Below are 17,128 nucleotides of genomic sequence, written 5' to 3' on the forward strand. Positions count from 1 at the left end.
CCCTACGACCACCCCCGCCCCGCTCCCCGCCGCCACCGACGTGTCCGGGGACTCGTCACCACCGGGGGCTGCGCGGTCCCGGGGCCACCGGCGGCCCCCGCCGCGCCCGGGGTAGGTGGCGCCGCGCCCCCGGGTCCTGCGCCCCCGGGGCAGGGTCCGCCGGGCGGCGGGGCGGCCGCCGTGCCCCGACGGCGGGGCTGCCGGCGGGGCGGGCGGAGGGGCCGGGGCCCGGGGGAGGGGGGGGGCGGCGGGGCGGGCCGGCCCCGGGGGAGGAGGAGGAGGAGCCGGCGGGGCCGGGCCGCCGCGCCGCGGGGGCGCCGCGCAGTGCCAAGCGGCGGCCGGACGGCCCCGCGCGGCCGGTGCGGGGCCGGGGCCATGGCGCTGGAGCGGGCGCTGCTGGCGGCTCGGCAGGGGGACGTGGAGGCGCTGCGGGGGCTGCGGGCGGCCGGGCTGCTGCGGCCGGGGCTGCGGGACGCGCTCGGAGCCTCCCCCGCGCACCACGCCGCCCGTGCCGGCCGCCTCGCCTGCCTCCGGTACCTGGCGGCCGAGGCCGCGCTGCGCGGAGACTCGAGGGCGCGCAACGGGGCCACGCCGGCCCACGACGCCGCCGCCACCGGCAACCTCGCCTGTCTGCAGTGGCTGCTCACGCAGGGGGGCTGCGGCGTGCAGGTGCGAGAGGAGCGCGGGGCCGGGGAGGGGGCGCGGGGCTCGACGGAGCGGGCGCGGAGGGGTGCCGGGATGGGAGCGCGGCACCGGGGGGGCGGCCCGGCCGCTGCCTCCTTCTCCTCCTCTTCCTCCTCCTCTTCGGCACCTCCAGCCGTGGAGAGGTTTGGAGAGGTTCCCGGCGGGGTCTCGGGCAGCCTGGAAGTGCCCAGGGGCGTTTTGGCACACCCCAGGGACCACCACGGTGCCCCGCTCGGCTGAGGCACCCCACACCCCACGCCTCCACCGCGGCTCCCAGGGCTACAGATCCTGCACCAAGGGGCAGCGAGGTCCCCAGAGCATCTGCGCTGTGCCCCGTGGAGGAGGGGGGGTCATAGCCAGGGCCCGGCTGGGGTGAGGAGCACTGGGATTGTTTCCGGCTGCGTAGGTCTGGAGAGGTGGTGGCCGTGGGGAGAAGGTCACAGACAGGCTCTGCTCTGGGTCTGTGGCCACCCACAGCAGCGCTGGAGCCTCGCGTGGGCTCTGCCTTGGCCAAACTGCCTGGTGGTGGGGGGCTCAGGAGGGGGCAGGCACCCAGCAGCACCTTGTGCCAAGCCCTGACCCTGTGCTGGGTGTGAGCCGCTGGCACAGCCACCCCCCAGGGCAGCCACCCAGCTGGGACGGGAGGGCTGGCACGCTCCGGACAAAGCCCACGCAGACCCGAGGAGGGCACGGAGGTTCAGGTGGAAGCTGCGCCCCAGGGTGCCAGCCCCTTCCCAGGGTTACACAACCAGAGCAAGCCCCGGGGCAGATAAGCAGCTTGCCGGGGGCTGGCAGAGAGGTACCAGCATGTGACGTGGAGGAGGAGGAGGGGTGGGAGAGGCGATTAAGCAGGAAGGACGGGTTCAGCACGGTTCGGTGCCGTCCTGGCCCAGGGCCAGCTCTGCTCTGCATCCCGTGGAGCCAGGAGGGGAGCCGGGTGGCCGGCAGCGCAGCGAGCCCCCGCGGCAGGGAGAACAATCCGGGCTTTGTGCACCACCGGCAGCCAACGAGGCCCCGCAGCCGGGCTGGTGCGCTGCTGCTGGGGCCCATGGGGACCTGGCATGGACACGGCACGCTTACGGCCCCCATCGCCTCTCCCCTGTTGCCCAGGACCATCCCCTCCTGCCCTGAGCCCTGCGGGGCTGCCCATGCTCGGTATCGATGGAGCTTCCCCAGCCCCACGCTCAAACCCTTGCTGCAGGCTCTGGGCAGCCTGTGCTGCCGGGTGCCAAGGCCTCTCCGTTCCTCCCGCAGGACACAGACAACTCCGGTGCCACTATCCTACATCTCGCAGCCCGATTCGGTCACCACGAGGTGATCGACTGGCTCCTCCGCTTCGGAGGCAGCGACCCCACGGCAGCCACGGACACGGGAGCGCTGCCGGTCCACTACGCTGCGGCCAAAGGGGATTTCCCCTCCCTGCGACTTCTCCTAGGACACTGCCCAAGGTAACAGCCCCCTGCTGCTAGGGGGCACAGGGGCCGAGCTGATGGCACGCTGACCGGCAGCCCTTTGAGTTTCTGTGCGAGGTGCCAGCACTGGGCACCAGCCACTTGGCGATGCGGCCATCTCCATCCCCCTTGCATCACAGCTCCAAGGGCAACACGGCCGCGTTATCACCTCGGGAAGGCAGCTGTGCCTTCTTTATCACCCGGAGAGAAAGGGCGAGGAGGAGCGCAGCGAGCACTGACAGAAATATAGCTGCCCACCAGGAGCAGCACGCAGCGGGGTTTGTTCGCCGCGCTCTTGGCGCGGGGCGATAACACAGCCGCCTTTGTCTGCCCGCCGTTATGTAAATGGATTAGGCTGCCGGCGGAGCAGAGGCTGCTCCCTGCACCAGAGCCGACCTTCCCCGCTGCCCCCAGGAGCTCAGGGCCACGGCACCACCGGGCGCTGCCGCACTGCTCGGCCGGCACCGCCACCCCTGGGGTCAGCCCCCCGTGCGGCCGCCCCCCGACGTGCCCTGGGGACACGGCACAGCTGCCACGGGGCACAGAGTGCCGAGCCACCCCGGGCCTCACCGTGTGATTATGTGGCCCCTAATCTCATTTCCCACGGTGGGCAGAGGCTGCTATAAATAACCAGGGCCCTGGCCAAGGGGGAGGCCGTGGGGACACTGCCCCCACCACGCCGTGCCCAGGAGGTGCAGGGACTGCGGGTATCAGGGGTGCAGAGGGGTGGTGGGACCCCCTCAGGCTGCCTCCGGCCCCATTCTCGCCCCCTTCCCCAGGTGCCACATGGTCCTGCACCAGCTCCCAGACCCACACAGCCATCCCACCAGCAGAACCCATTGCAGCAGCCAGCCCCCCACCCACCTACCCCACTGCAAGCAGCCTCCCCAGCCTGGCCACCCCGGCTCTTTATCTCCTTGCCCCAGGTGTGCTGGCTCAGGGGGGCACCTGTGCTGCCCCCACACCCAGATGGATTCACCCTCCCCATCCCAGGGCCCAGCTCCCTCACAGCCTTGGTTCCTGCTCAGTCCCTGCATCGTCGCCCCCGCAGCACACGTGGCGGCAGCGCTTTCACATTGAATTTCATGTTCCTGCTGGGGTTACTCCGCTGCCATCGCCCGCCTTCCACCGCCAAGGTGGCCCCTGAATTATTTACTGCTCGCCCTGCGCTCGGGCCCTGCGGCTTGCAGGAGGCTCTGTTACAGCTGTGAAACCCAATCCTGGGGCGCTGCGGGACGTGGCCGCAGCTCGGGCGGGAGGGCGCGTGCCAGGCTGGGCAGCCAGCACCAGCAGCGAGGCCACAGAGTCCCCGGCACCTCCACTGCTGGCTCGGCTGTGCCGTGGTGTCCGCAGCAGCTGGTGGCGAGGTGGGCGGCCAGCGCGGGGTCATGGCCATCTGGCAAAGCATTCACCCACTGCGCCGAGCGCCTGGCTCCCAGCCAGTGCTCACCCAAGTGGATTAACCCCTCCCCATAACTGGGAAACGGCAATTACGGATTGAAAATGCACCCACTGCACCCACACCACCACCGTGCGTGGCTCTGCTGTGCCCCAGCCAGCCCCCAGCCCTGTCCCTGGTCCCCGTCTCCAGTGCAGTGCACGGAAAGCTGGCGTCCTGCAGCACGGCACAGCGCAGAGCCAGCGCTGGCCGCCACCCGTCTCACGGTTACAGGGATCAATTATTAAGGGCCCACGATCGCTGCGATAACAGAGCGGAGTATTTATTGCACTTCCTTTTTTAAATATTCAACAGGTTTTTATGGCGCACTTAAAAACCAGCTTCCTGCATGGCGAAGGGCGTGCAGTGTGGGATGCAGGATTTAGGGAGCGGGATTTGGGATATATGGGACGCAGGGTGCAGGATGTGGGATGTGGGATGCATGGCTCAGGATGTGGCCACGGGGGTGCCAAGGCCTGGGGGACCGCGGTGCCCGGCAGTGGTGCTCCTGGGCAGTGCCAACGCGCAGTTCCACCCTTCCCCACCGGCTGCTGGTGCCTAAGCTGCTTACTTAAAAATACTGCTAGATTGCAGTGTCCAAAAACAGCCGGAGGAATGCGATTAGCCCGAGCTTATTGACTTAATGACCTCCCGCGGCAGCCACTGTGTCTGTGCGGGGACTGAGCAGGGCCGTGGCGTGGACGTCCCCAGCCCATATTGCCTGGTGCTGCCTGCCCCGTGCCCTGCGTGCCCCCCAGGCCCTGTGACACACGTGGTCCTGGTGTCCCTGCACCCACACGGTCCCCGTGTCCCACACATCCCCTGTGCCCGGTGTGCCCCTGTGCCCTCATATCCCCATGTCCCCGTTCCCCGCACCCCCATGTCCCCGGTGCCCCGTGCTCCCACCCGATGCGGGCTGCGGGTGCCCAGCGCCGTGCTCTGCTTGCAGCACTCTCAGTGCCCAGACCAAGACCGGTGCCACCCCTCTGTACCTCGCCTGCCAGGAGGGCCACCTCGAGATCATCCAGTACTTGGTGAAGGACTGCGGGGCTGACCCCCACGTGCGCGCCAATGACGGCATGACCCCACTGCACGCCGCAGCCCAGATGGGCCACAACACCGTCATCGTCTGGCTGGTAAGTGCTGCCTGGGCTCGGCACGGCACGGCACGGCACGGCACGGCACGGCACGACAGCCCTGCTCATCTGCCACCTCCGCAGATGAGCTTCACGTCGGTGAGCCTGTCAGAGCGGGATGACGATGGGGCCACAGCCATGCACTTCGCCGCCAGCCGCGGCCACGCCAAGGTGCTGAGCTGGCTCCTGTTGCACGGGGGCGAGATCACGGCGGACGGCTGGGGCGGCACGCCACTGCACGATGCCGCTGAGAACGGCGAGCTGGAGGTTGGTGCTGCTGGCTGGGGGTGCTGGTAGGGAGGGGGGCAGCGCGGCATCAAGCCTGCCACGCTCCCCCCTTCTCTCCCCAGTGCTGCCAGATCCTGGTGGTGAATGGTGCCGACCTCAGCATCCGCGACCAGGACGGCTACACGGCAGCCGACCTCGCCGACTACAACGGCCACAGCCACTGCGCCAAGTACCTGCGCACTGTGGAGAACATGGTACGGTGGCACCCTGGCATCGGGGCACAGCATGCGGGGGGATCGTGGGGGGCACGCAGGGCCCAGGTGCTGCTGCCCACCCCCCTGATCGCTCGGCTGTGCCGGCAGAGCGTGGAGCACCGCGTGCTGTCGCGAGACCCCTCAGCAGATGGGGAGTGCCGGCAGCCCGACTCGGGCATGTCGTCGCCCAACACCACGGTGTCAGCGCCCCAGGCACGCTTCGAGGTGGGCTCCCCCGCCAGCACCCTCTCCAACTACGACTCCTGCAACTCCAGCCAGTCGAGCACCGGAGAGAAGAGGGGTGGCCCCCACGGCGCCCCCACAGCCCGTGAGTGCATGGGGCAGGGAGCTGGGGGGGGGGTGACACAGGGTGAGCACAGCTGTGACCCCCCACACTCTCTGCAGGGGTCCCCGAGCCCGCGCTGACGGACATGCAGGCGTACATGGACATGCTGAACCCCGAGACGCGGCCACGGGGCAGGGGGTCAGCAAGTGAGGGCCCCCCACCGCCGCCCCCCAGCTTCCCCCCACCGCCACCCCCACCTGCCACCCGCCCGCCCCCGCCGCCCCCCGGCTACCCCGCGCCTGCACCCCCTGCCTCCCCCGACACTGCCGACATCTACGTGCGGGCCAAGAACAACCTGCGGCACGTGGAGAGCCAGGCGCTGCGCAGAGAGGTACAGAACCCCCACGAGCACAGGGGGGCTGCCGGGGGGGGCACAACTCCAAGCACCCATGTCCCGTGGGCACTCAGCACCAGTGGCAGCGCTGCTGGGGGTGGCACGCCGAGCGCCTGCCACAGCAGCAGGGGTACAGCAAGCTGGGGCCGGTGATGCCCCCCCCAACAAATGGCAGCGGCTCAGCGTGCCAGTGCCGTGTGGGTGGCGTGCGCTGTGCTCACGTGGTGCCAGCAGTGCCACCGGCACAGTGCCCCGGGCGAGCTGGGCGTGGGCGGCTGCGTGGAGGCGTGGGGTGCAGGCAGCAGCTGTAACCCGAGTGCCCGGCTCCGGTGTCACCTGCGCCGCAGGTGTCGGGTGGCAGTGCCGGCGCTGCCAGGAGCTGAGAGGGCTCAGCTGGGACGCACAGGTAAGAGGGGCGCAGCTGCCTGGGGCAGGGGGGGCACCGGGTGTGGGGGGCTCAGGGTCCACCTCGACCCCAGCCATGGGCCTCGCCACCCGGCTGGGGACAGCCTGGTGCACGGCCACGGCTGCTGGCATGGGCACGCACTGGCAGAGCCCAGCACTGCGGGGGTCCGGGGCACGCAGGATGGGGTCTCGGCAGAGCAGCGTGTGCCGGGCCTGTGCTGGGCTTGGGCTCCGTGTTGTTGGTTAGCACACGTAGGGCTAACGAGCAGCCCTGCCCTGGGCTGCCCACGGCTTGCGTGGGTGCGTGTGAGCTCAAGCACCATCGGTGCCAAGCCGTGTGGGCACCTGGTGCCGTGAGGCCGGGCGGCACCAACCTCGCACCCACCCGTGGGGCCGGGGCTGGGGCTGTGCAGCCGGAGCCAGGCTTGGCGCGGTGCCTGGCAGCTGTCGGAGCAGGAAGCGCCCGGCTGGCACTTGTTGACTTAGCTGGGGCTGCCGGTAGCGGGCAGTGCCCCGGCTCACCATGCAAATGCCTTGGGCGGAGGTGGCACAAGGAGAAATGCAAATAGTGGGGCCCTGGGCGCAGGGAGCGGGGCACGGGGCTGTGCCATAGTGGCGGGACCCCTGCGGCACGGCTGCTCGACCCGCAAAGCCCCAGAGGTATGCACTGGGGTGAGCCGAGGCCGTGCTGCCGCGGGTCTTACTGCCTTAATAGCGACATTTACAGCCGGGTCCGTGGCAGGGCTCCGGCCCCGTGGGGATAAGCTCAAGCTCCAGCTAATCCATGGGGCCAGGAGGCAGCGCTGCCGTTCCCAGGGGGTTATCCCAGGGGAGGCTCAGCCTCGGGCTCCCAGGCACAGGCCACGGGGTCGCGGTGCCAGGCACTGTCGGGGGCTGCAGCCACCCCCTCGCTCAGCCCGCATCCCCCCAGGGCACGCACCACGGCCACGCCGCGGCCCTGCCCGCTCAGCTGCGCTCCCCGTTGCAGCTAGCGTCACGCGAGGGCAGCCCCGAGGGCCTGCGCCGGGCCGACTCCACGAGGCGGTCGAGGAACTTCAGCAAGCAGCCGAGCACGGGCGATTACTATAAGCACCTGGGGCCCAGCGCGGCGGAGCTGCCCGGTCCCCGCAGGATGGCACACAGTGAGGAGGTGAGCCCGGGCGCCGGCGCCGCGGGCAGCGCGGTGGCACTGGCTCCGTGTGACGCCCACCCGTGGTTTTTCAGGGCTCTCCCCTCTCCGCGGACACCATGCACAACGGGGGCCCGGCAGATACCAAGCCTGGCGCCGAGCTGCCGCCCCCACCGCCGCCCCCACCGCTGCCCGAAACCGCCTGCCCACCGCCACCGCCGCCACCGCCGCCAGCTGAGGCCCCCGCCGGGCCCCGCCGCTCCTCCTCCTCCACGGGAAGTAAGTCGGGGGTCCTGGGGGGCGCGGGGGGCCAGGGCCCGGCAGCGGGCACAGCTCCTGCCCCGGCCACGTGGCGGTGCCGGGCTGGATGTGCCCCGGCACCGGGTGCCTTCGTGCTTCTCCTGTCCCTGCGCTCCGGCTCCTCGGGGCGCAGCTCCTGACAGCCTCTCTGTCCTTCTCTCCTCCGGTTTCGGCGCGGGGGCTCCCACGCCTGCCCGCCCCCACTTGCTCTCACTGCTGGCTGCTTCTCTTCTCTCTTGTCTTGTGGTGGCCAAATCCTTCCTCTGCTACACGCGCTGTGCCGCCTCTCTGCTTCTCCCCCTAGAAGGAAAGGCTTTGAGACAGATGAAGAGTAAGTACCAAGGCTCGTTACTCTTTGGTGGTCAGGTAGTGCCCGCGGGGACGCAGCGCCTGCAGCCCAGAGCAGGGCGCCTCGATGCCCGCACCCCTGCCTGTGACACGGGGCTGTCCCGCAGGGTGGCCGAGGTGGCCGCAGTCACGACGGTGCCCAGCCCTCGCCAACGTGCCCCAGGCCGTGAGGCCAACAACGTGCCGCTGGGTGCCAAACGAGCCCTGAGCTCCGGCACGGCTCCGCCTGAGGCAGGAGCAGAGCGTGGGGCCGCCGCTGCTGCCCGGGCAGGGCTGGCAGGGCCCCGTGCCCCCCGTGGCCCCACGGCCCCGTGCACAGAGCGCCTTTGTTCGCGCTCAGCCGGCCGGCATTACCTCGCCACGTGAGCGCACCGGCCGCTCCCCCGCCGCTGATTGCAGCTCGCGGGCTGGCGGCCGCTCAGCCCCCGCTTTATTAGCGCCGGCTCCCAGGGGCTGGGGTCTCAGTGGCACTGGATGGCACTGCGAGCACCCGGCCGGGCCCTCCGCACCGACAGGCGACCGGCCCTTGCTGCGGCGCGGCCGAGGGGGCGAGCGCAGGGCGGTGGGGAAGGGGCTTGGCTGCGGCGCGGCACCATGGGCCTTTAGGGGCGCACGCATGGCTGGCATGGACGGTGGGTGCTCACGGGGCTGCCCGGCTGCCCTGGGGAGCTGGGTGCCAGGGTGGGGTCTGGTGGGGTCCCAAGGGCTCCTGGGTGTGGGGGGCTGTTGGCCGGCCCCCCGTCAACCCCGTGGGCCGCAGTCTGCTGGGGAAGCAGGGGGCCGGCAGCAGCGGGGCTCTTACTGCCCCCCCTGCCTTTCTCCGCCAGGCACCAAGTCGTTCAACATGATGTCCCCCACCGGCGACAACTCGGAGCTCCTGGCCGAGATCAAGGCTGGGAAGAGCCTGAAGCCGACGCCGCAGAGCAAAGGCTTCACCACTGTCTTCTCCGGCAGTGGCCAGGCCGGGGCCAATGTAGGTGGTGGAGTTGGGGGGGGGGATGGTGGGGGGTCCCTGAGCCCTGCGGGACCAGGGGGGAGCACAGCGGGCACCCACTCTCCCTTCCTCCCTTCCTCCACAGGCCGAGTCGCCGCTGTCCTCCCCATCGCCCACCAGGACGCCCACCCCGCCGGCCACCCCCGAGGCCGTGGGGCTGCCGCGCTGCGTGGCGGGGGGCTCGCCGGAGCCGGTGCTCAACGGGAGCTCACCGGTGCCAGGGCCGGGGGCCGGGGGCCCGCCAGATGCGGAGGCGCTGGTGCCGAGCCACGACGAGCAGGGCCGGCCCATCCCCGAGTGGAAGCGGCAGGTGATGGTGCGCAAGCTGCAGCTCCGCATGCAGGAGGAAGAGGAGCAGCGGCGCAAGGTAGGGGGGGACCCTCTGCGGGGCTCCGTGTGCTGTGCGTGCGGTGAGAGCGGCGTGGGCATGGCCCGGCAGCCCAGGACCCGTCTGGTGTCATCTCCTCCGGTTCCCTCCTGCTCCTGGATGGCCCCAGCCCCGCTGCACGCAGGGGACGGCCCCGCCACGCGTGCTGTGGGTGCTGCCCGGCTGCAGAGCCCTTCCCGGAGCGCTCATCCCATGTGGCCACCGGCGGTGCGAGGCGTGCGCGGTCCTGGCTCCCTGCTGGACCCCGGTGCTGGGGGGTTGGCACGTGCAGGGCTGCGGGGCGCGTCCTCAGGAGCTGTTTTGCCCTTTTTCCTGCCCTAGCTGGAGCCTGGGAGCGTCTTCCCCCCCCCGTGCTGGCGCTACTCCCCCGCCCACGGGGGCATGCTGGGACCCTTTGGGCAGCTCATGACGGAGGAGGACATTCTCCGCATTGAGAGGCAAATCGAAAACCTGCAGGTGATGCACAAGGTGCAGACGGTGGAGACGGAGCTGGAGCAGCTGGAGGAGGAGCTGCAGCAGCTCCTGCCTCTCCCGGCCACCCTGGCCCCCGAGCGCTTTTCCCTTGACCCCCGGCGCCTGCAGGGCCGTGCCGAGGACCTGCCCGCCTGGTGCAGCAAGACCTCTGCGCTGCTGAGGAGCATGGCCATGCTGCTGGCCGCTCTGGGGGGCCGCGAGAGCCCCGGGGTGGGGGGAGTGGCGAGCAGCGCTGTGCCCCAGAGGTCCCCCCCCAGCGCCCCGGCCGGCACCCAGCAGGACGCCCGGCGTGAGATCCTGCACTGCGGTGTGTCTGTCCGCAGCCTCAAGGCCAACTACGAGGGGCTGGTGGGAGCCCCCCCGCCCCGCAGCAGGGTCACCAAGAGGAAGCGGTCGCTGCCCCCGGGAGCACCCGTGGAGGTCTGCACCCGTGAGCCAGTGCTGGAGGAGGAGTACGGGGACGGGGACGGGGATGGGGACGCGGACGGGGTGCTGCGGCGCAGCCAGCCGGTGCAGACGGAGCTGAGCTGCCTGCAGGAGCGCATCGACGCGCGGAAGGAGCGCGCCGTCTCCCTCTTCCTGGAGCACTGGAAGAAGTGGGCGCTGGCGGAGGCCCCTGGTGCACGCACCCGCGGGGACGAGCGGCTGCGGCGGCTCTGGAAGCAGCGGCAGGCGGTGGGGAGGCTGCTGGCGCGCTGGAGGAGCGTCGCCCACCGGGTGCCCGGGCGGCAAATCCGGCGGCTGAGTCGTGCCGATGTGCTCTACTGGCCCGAGCACTTCTTGCCCCACGTCCGAGGCTCGCCCGTGCCCTACGACAGCCTCTCGCTCGACCTCTTCATGCTGGGCTACTTCCAGCTGCTGGAGATGAACCTGAGCCCTGAGGAGCGCCGCTTCCGACACCTGCTGTGCTACGAGATGTTCGACCGCCTGGGCACCCACAGCTGGGAGTGCATCCGACGCTTCCACCGCGCCGCGCTGGAGCGGGTCGAGGCTGGCCACTGCTGCTGGCTCGACGGCTTCGAGGACCTGAAGCAGGAGTTCTTTGGGGAACCAGTGCCCACGGCAGCAGCGGTGGAGTCAAGTCCTTCGTCCCCCAGGCTGGCACCCGCTGCTGCAGCCCAGGGAGGGAAGGAGCCGGCCCAGCTGGTCTCGGAGCTGGGGGAGTTCAGTGACGAGGACATCTGCCGCTACATCAACCGCAGCTTCTCCTTCTGGAAGGAGAAGGAGGCAGAGATGTTTGATATCTGAGCTGGGTGGGATGCTGTGGCAGCAGCAGGTCCCGGGGCCGTGGTGGTGGCATGGGGCTGGCCGAGCGCACGGCTGGGGTGTGCAGCCAGGAGAGGCTCCGGGTGCAGCCGGGGCTGGGCACAGCTCAGCTGTTCTCACGGCAGCAGGACTGCGGGCCAGCTCTGCAGGTTTTTTTTCGGGTTTTGCTTCGTGCCCTGGGAGCTGGCCCCGGGTGCCCAGACCCCGCGGGGGTTCTGCGGCCAGCTGTGTGTCGAAGTTGCTGTGTGCCCCTTGCCGTGGCTGTGTGTTGTGCTGGGGGCGCAGCTCCCCCTTGGTGTGCTGTTTGCGGTGCCGGGGTGCCGTGTGCCCCCACGTGTCGGTGCAATAAAGCTGTGTGTGCTGTGAAGGGCTCGGCGCTCCGCACGCTCCTTGGCCGCGTGTGCTCCCCGCACCGGGATAACGCGGGCAGCGCGGGGCCGCGTGCCATCGGCACCGTGCCGTGCCGCGCTGTGCGGTGCCAGGGGTGCGCCTCACTCCTGCCGGCTGCCCCCACGCTTGTGCTCCCTGTGGCTGGCGGGGTGTGGACCCAAGGGGTGATGTCCATGGGGCTGGGTCGGTCCTGGCCCATGGGGGGCTGCTTTCCAGGAGCCTTTGCCATCCTTCGCTTCCCCGGTGGAGCCCGGCCGGCCACCCCAGGCCCTGCGCTCCCGTGGCTGTGCGTAACGCGGCTGTTTGTTGCAGGAGAAGGAGGAGGAGGCGCGCCTGGCCAGCATGCCGGCATGGAGGAGGGACATCCTGCGCAAGAAGCTGGAGGAGGAGAGGTGAGCAGGGCGGGCTGGGGTCCGCCTGTGCTCTCCAGCTGCCCCCAGCCCACGCTAACGGCACCTTGTCCCCTTGCTTTCACAGGGAGCAGAAACGGTGAGTGCCGCCTGTCCCCTTCCCTGGCAGGGGGGTGGGCGCGCGGCTGGGCTCAGTGACCCACAGCACCCTGTCCCCTCTGCTGCCGAGCAGGAAAGAGCAAGAGAAGCTGAAGCGCGAGGAGGAGGAGAAGGAGAAGGAGCAGTCAGAAAAGCTAAGGACTCTTGGGTACGATGAGACAAAGCTGGCGCCCTGGCAGCGGCAGATCATCCTCAAGAAGGGGGATATAGCGAAGCACTAGCCCCAGTCCCCGCAGCAGCGTAGCTCCCCCGCGTGCTGCACATGGCTCTTCGTGGCGGGAGGAGGCCGGCGGGGCCCCCGGGGTCCCCGCAGCAGCCGTGCTGTGCCCCGGCACCCTCCTCCCGCCGCCAACGGCCCCGGCGCTCCCGCCTCGCCCGTCCCGGAGGAGCGCCCGCTGCCACTGCCCCGGGCGCCCGTAGCCCCGTCCCGCTGCCACCCGCCTGCTGCCACCCTGCGCACGCTGCTCTCCGCAGAGCGAGCTCCGTGGCCCCGGGCAGCCAGGCTGCCCGGGTGGCTGCTGCAGCTCCCTTGGGCTGCCGGTTCCTCTCCTTCCCCTCCCAGCTCCGGAGCCGCCAGAGGGAGACTTGCAGCTCACGTCTGCCCCGGACCCTCCGCGTTTCGGCGATTAAAACATTAAATCCCCTCCAGCAGTGCCCCGCGCTTTCCTGGGGCTGCCCTCACCGCCTGGTCCCTGCTGCCCTCCTCCCGTGGGGCTGCGCTGTGCCGCCCGCGGTGCCAGCACCCGCAGTGCCCCAGGCACCTGGAGCCCCCCTTGCGGTGCTGAGAGGCCAGCAGCAGCCCCAGGAAAAAGGGCCAGGTGCCAGGGGATGGAGAACATGCCACTTTATTGGGGTGGGGGCAGGCCCACCGGAGTGTACCTGCCAGGTGGACTTGAGAACTATCCCATGGGTTGGCAGCGGGCTCGGCACCCGCTCGTCCCGCGAGCGGCACGCGCCCAGGAGCCCGGCCGGGCAGCCTGCGGGCCGGGGGCAGTGTCCAACGCAGCCCCCGGGGCAGGAGGACATAAATAGGGGGTGGGGAGGGGTTGGGGAGGGGAGCTCCGTCCTGCTCCTGCAGCCTGAGCCCACAGTCTGGATAACTGACATAAAATGTCTACATGGCTTAAGTAACAATACTTAGGGGTACGGCACCCCACGGCACCGGGGCAGGGTGGTCCCGTAGGGACCCTGCTTTTCTGGGACGCGTCTGTCCCTGGGCCCACAGGGGTCACAATGCAGCCCAGGAGGGGGCCGTGGGGTCAGGGTCCCACCGCCAGGCTCTGGCGCAGCGCCTCGGCACAGCCCGCCAGCTCCATGTGCTCCAGGGCGGCAAAGATGCGGTCGAGCGTGGCACTGGTCTGCTGGCACCAGCGCTTCAGCATCTCGTACTGCTGGTCGCGGAAGTGGGACACCTCCATCTCCACCAGCTCGATCTCCGTGTCCCGCAGCTCCAGCACCCGCATGAACTCCTTCCAGCGCCGCACCGGCACCGCGTTGATGACGGCGTAGAGCTGGCTGCCCTGCAGCAAGGCGCAGCGCTGGGGGCTGCGGGGGCGCGAGTCGGGGCCCCGCGCGGTGCCGGGTTCCTGGGGCGCTGAGGGCTCCACGCCAGCATCCAGCGGTGCTGCTCTGCTGGGGCACTTGTTCAAGGCCCAGGATTCGGGGCTCCTCCTCGCCGTGCCGGGGCCGTGATCACAGACCTGTTTAGGGGGACACGACCTGGTCCGATGAGGACCAACCTGCCCTGGCTGGTAACCCCCCCGCAGCCGCCCTGCCACAGGCACTGACCTGGCACGGCGTTGTCTCCATCGCTACAGCCTCCTGGGTGGGGGAGAACGTGCGGGCCGTGGGGCTGGGGCAGCCCTGGGGTGGGACGGTGAGGAGGGGGCTGCCCCCCAGGGCCCTGTGCTGGAGCCACCTCCTCTTGTAGATGACGAAGGCGCCCATGAAGAGGGGCACGGTCAGGGCCAGCAGGAGGTACTGCAGCCCCGAGCCTGCAAGGGAGCAACGCGGTGTCCCACAGAGCCGTGCCCACCCCGCTGCCCTGGCACCCCCAACCCCGCAGCCCCACGCACCTCGGGCGCTGCCTCCGCACGCCTGCTGGCACTCCTCGCCGCACGGCTCCTGGCTGTTCCTGCAAGGAGAGGGAAGGTGGGCACCGCGCCGCACCACCGGCCACGCCACCCCTCCCGGGGAGCTGCTTACTTTTGGCACGGCCGGCACTCGCTGCCCTTGGCGTAGAAGTTGGGCTCGCAGCCGCCGCACAGCGTGTCCTGCGTGTCCGAGCCTGGGGAGAGGGCACACGTCAGGGCTGCGGTGGGCGCACAGGGTGGCACCCCGAGGACCGGGTGACAGCACTCACAGGGCTGCTGGATCTGCCTCCCCTGGCAGAGCTGGCACTTGCTGCAGGTGAATTCGCTGCAGTGCTCGTTCAGGCAGCTGCGGAAGTAGCCAGGCTCGCAGCCGCAGACGACGTTGCTGGTGGCCGAGCAGTTGCTGAGCACGGTCTGGAAAGCTGCGGGTGTGGGGGTGAGCAGGGTGGCACGGCACGGCACGGCACAGCGCGGCGCGGGGCACTGCCAGCTCACCGTGGTGGTCGCACTCATAGCAGACGTGGCACTCGCTGCGGGTGTTGGGCTGGGAGAGGTAGGTGCCGTCAGAACAGGCGTCGCAGTGGCTGTCATTGAGATGAATCGAGCAGGGGGTCTTCAGGTACGTCCCTGTGCAGGCAGCAGGGTGACAAGGAGCACGGCCACTACGTGGCAGAGCCGTGCCACGACGCCTGGCACACCGTGCCGTGCCCGCTGCGCATCTCTCACCTGCTGGACACTGGGGACAGCACCGATGAACTGCATCGACCCAGTTCATCCCAGGGGGGCAGGGGAGCTTTGCTGCGAGCCTCCGTGGACGGGCGAGCAGCCGCGCTGGGCCCTGCTGCCCCCGTGCCGCGGCGCAGTCCTGGCAGCCCAGGGGCAGCAAGCCGCTTGCCAGCAGCCACAGCGCTGCCAGGACAACCTGCAGGCAGGGAAAGGGCAGGGCTGCAGGCAGCCAGCACCCAGGCACGGGGTGGGCACCCCGGGGAGCCGTGCAGCCGTGCCGGGCTGTCGTGCTTACCGTGCTTCCAGCCACGCTGCAGGGACTGGCACCGAGCTTTGACCACCCGAGCCCGAGCCAAGCGCAGCGCGAGACGGGTGGATGCTGCTGCCCCTGCCAGGCCCCACACCAGCAGTGGGGCAGGACGGCCGGGGAGGTGGCCCCATGCCCCAGGGCTGCGCGGGTGTAGGGCTAAGGGCTGGGAATGCCCCGCGGCAGCCCCCGTGCCGTGCTTTCCCCTCAATACCTGAGTAAGCGGCTTCCTGCCTGGGCTGCAGGGCACACGCTGCGGGGGCACGGGGGCCACCCTGGATGGGGAGGAGGGCGGCTGCTGCGCGGGCAGACCTGGTGCTGCTGCCCACGGGCACCCAGCCGGGGATGCCTTCATCCAGCCCAGGCCGGGACTCAGCCCCATGCTGCGTGCAGGGGCTGGGTGCGTGAGGGTTAATGCTGCCTCCCTTTACTTTCCTCTGCTTTATCTTCCTCACAGATGAGGCGATTTCCTCCCTGAGAGGAAACCATGCCCAGCTCATGCTCTCCCCCGATGCTATCGTGCTTTGTACGTGCGTCCCAAACTAGGTCACCACTCCCCCGCCGCCCCGTCTGGGGTGCTGGGTGCTGCACACAGGGGAGCCCCCGCGTGGGCCGCGCAGGGGGGTGTCCGCACCGGCTCCGCTGCCGGCAGCGCGGTGGGCAGGGGGTGGGGTCCGTGGGGCAGGCACTGCGTGCCCAGCCACGGCGGGCGGCCAGCCAGGGGATTCCACACCAGGGACTGGATTTCCCAGCCGAGATCGCCCCGATTACAGGGACTGAATCATTTTCTATTAAACCGCCACCGGTGGACTGGAAACCGTGCACGGGCTGCCCCATTTGCATAGCGCCGTGATCAGATCGGGGCGGCCGCACGGCGACGAGCTGGCCCGGCAGCCAGCGGCACGTCTGAGTCAGCGGCACAGCCCCACCGAGGCACGAGCTGCCCGCAGCGGGGCCCTGCCGGCACGGCACACGAGGGCACTGCCCCTTCCTGGGCACCCCTGGGGCAAGGGGCCGCAGCTCCGGGCAGGGGGTGCCCCTCGGGAAGGGAGCTGCCCGCGCAGCCGCCGCCTGCTGCCGGTTACCCTGCGGGGCCACCGCTTCCTGTGCCGTGCAAGCGCCACCCCTACCCGTAACGCGGCTCTGGCTGCAGGCTGTGGGCACGGGAGCACCCAGCCACCGAGTTCCCTCGGCCACCCCGGTGCCCTCGGCTATCACCAAGTGTAGGGTCACAGCCGGCATCCTCACTGGGTGCCCGCAGGCTCGCGGTGCAGCCTGGCGATGGCCCCAGGGCTGCGCCCTGCCCGCAGGCCCATGGCCACATCACGCCCATCATCCCGGTGGCTGCAGTCCCCAAGGCTGAGCTGTGCCACAGTCCCTGTGACCGGGCTGTGTCTGCCATCCCCGTGGCCATGCCTGCAGTCCCGTGGCTGTGCCATACCCGTGGTTGTGCCATACCCGTGGTTCCCATCCCCACGCTGTGCCCACAGTCCCCGGGGCTGTGCCGTGCCCATTGTCCCCGTGACCTTGCCTGCTGTGGCCATGCCACCCACAGCCACAGCCTGGTCACACCAGGGTCACTCCCAGCCCCACCACACTCACCGAAGCTGCCCCTGGGCAGTGGCGCTTCATCCTTGAAGCCGATGTGGCTGGCTCATGCCGGGCGGCGGCGGTGGGCGCAGCGGAGCGCGGGGTCCCCAGCGCCGGGGAGGCTCAGCGCGAGGGCAGGGTGCCCCGGCGCCCCATCGCCGCCGCGCGACGCGTGGTGAATGAGTGCCAGCCCTCCCCAGGCAGGCTTTTACACTCAGTCGTAGCAGGAGGAAATGCTTTTTTGGAAATGAGTCCAGAGGGTGCAAAACCACATGACGGGAGTGCCGCGCAGTAGGGACCTGCGCCCGCCCGCCGCGCCCCTCCCATTCCCCCCCCCC

At 70.2% G+C, this 17,128-nt stretch overlaps 2 protein-coding genes across 6 annotated transcripts; one reads left to right on the forward strand and one right to left on the reverse strand.

Moving 5' to 3' along the window:
* The first annotated feature begins 306 nt into the window (after positions 1–306).
* ESPN (espin) lies at positions 307–12,720 on the forward strand. Of its 5 annotated transcripts, XM_027443423.3 has the most exons (14): positions 310–669; positions 1,939–2,132; positions 4,523–4,709; positions 4,794–4,976; positions 5,060–5,191; positions 5,300–5,519; positions 5,597–5,868; positions 7,265–7,426; positions 7,501–7,684; positions 8,881–9,026; positions 9,133–9,414; positions 11,878–11,957; positions 12,043–12,054; positions 12,148–12,720. In XM_027443423.3, the coding sequence occupies exons 1-14, from the start codon at positions 376–378 to the stop codon at positions 12,293–12,295; spliced, it is 2,496 nt and encodes an 831-aa protein (XP_027299224.3). In that variant the 5' UTR covers positions 310–375; the 3' UTR covers positions 12,296–12,720. The 5 variants fall into 5 exon arrangements, with proteins under 5 accessions (XP_038022606.2, XP_027299224.3, XP_071883025.1 ...); XM_038166678.2 differs by lacking the exons at positions 11,878–11,957; positions 12,043–12,054; positions 12,148–12,720 and adding an exon at positions 9,757–11,868 and having other exon boundaries at positions 307–669; XM_072026922.1 differs by lacking the exons at positions 310–669; positions 1,939–2,132; positions 4,523–4,709; ... (5 more) ...; positions 12,043–12,054; positions 12,148–12,720 and adding exons at positions 5,918–6,277; positions 9,757–11,871 and having other exon boundaries at positions 7,208–7,426.
* Positions 12,721–12,863: 143 nt separating this feature from the next.
* On the reverse strand, positions 12,864–17,071 carry TNFRSF25 (TNF receptor superfamily member 25). Its single transcript, XM_038166679.2, has 8 exons — positions 16,803–17,071; positions 14,894–15,089; positions 14,663–14,794; positions 14,437–14,589; positions 14,280–14,361; positions 14,150–14,208; positions 13,863–14,068; positions 12,864–13,774 (listed from the first exon to the last, which is right to left on the reverse strand). Exons 1-8 carry the CDS (start codon positions 16,830–16,832, stop codon positions 13,334–13,336), a joined length of 1,299 nt encoding a protein of 432 aa, XP_038022607.2. The 5' UTR covers positions 16,833–17,071; the 3' UTR covers positions 12,864–13,333.
* Between the last annotated feature and the right edge of the window lie 57 nt (positions 17,072–17,128).

Source organism: Anas platyrhynchos, chromosome 22 (genome assembly GCF_047663525.1).
Source record: "Anas platyrhynchos isolate ZD024472 breed Pekin duck chromosome 22, IASCAAS_PekinDuck_T2T, whole genome shotgun sequence".
NCBI classification, from domain to species: domain Eukaryota; kingdom Metazoa; phylum Chordata; class Aves; order Anseriformes; family Anatidae; genus Anas; species Anas platyrhynchos.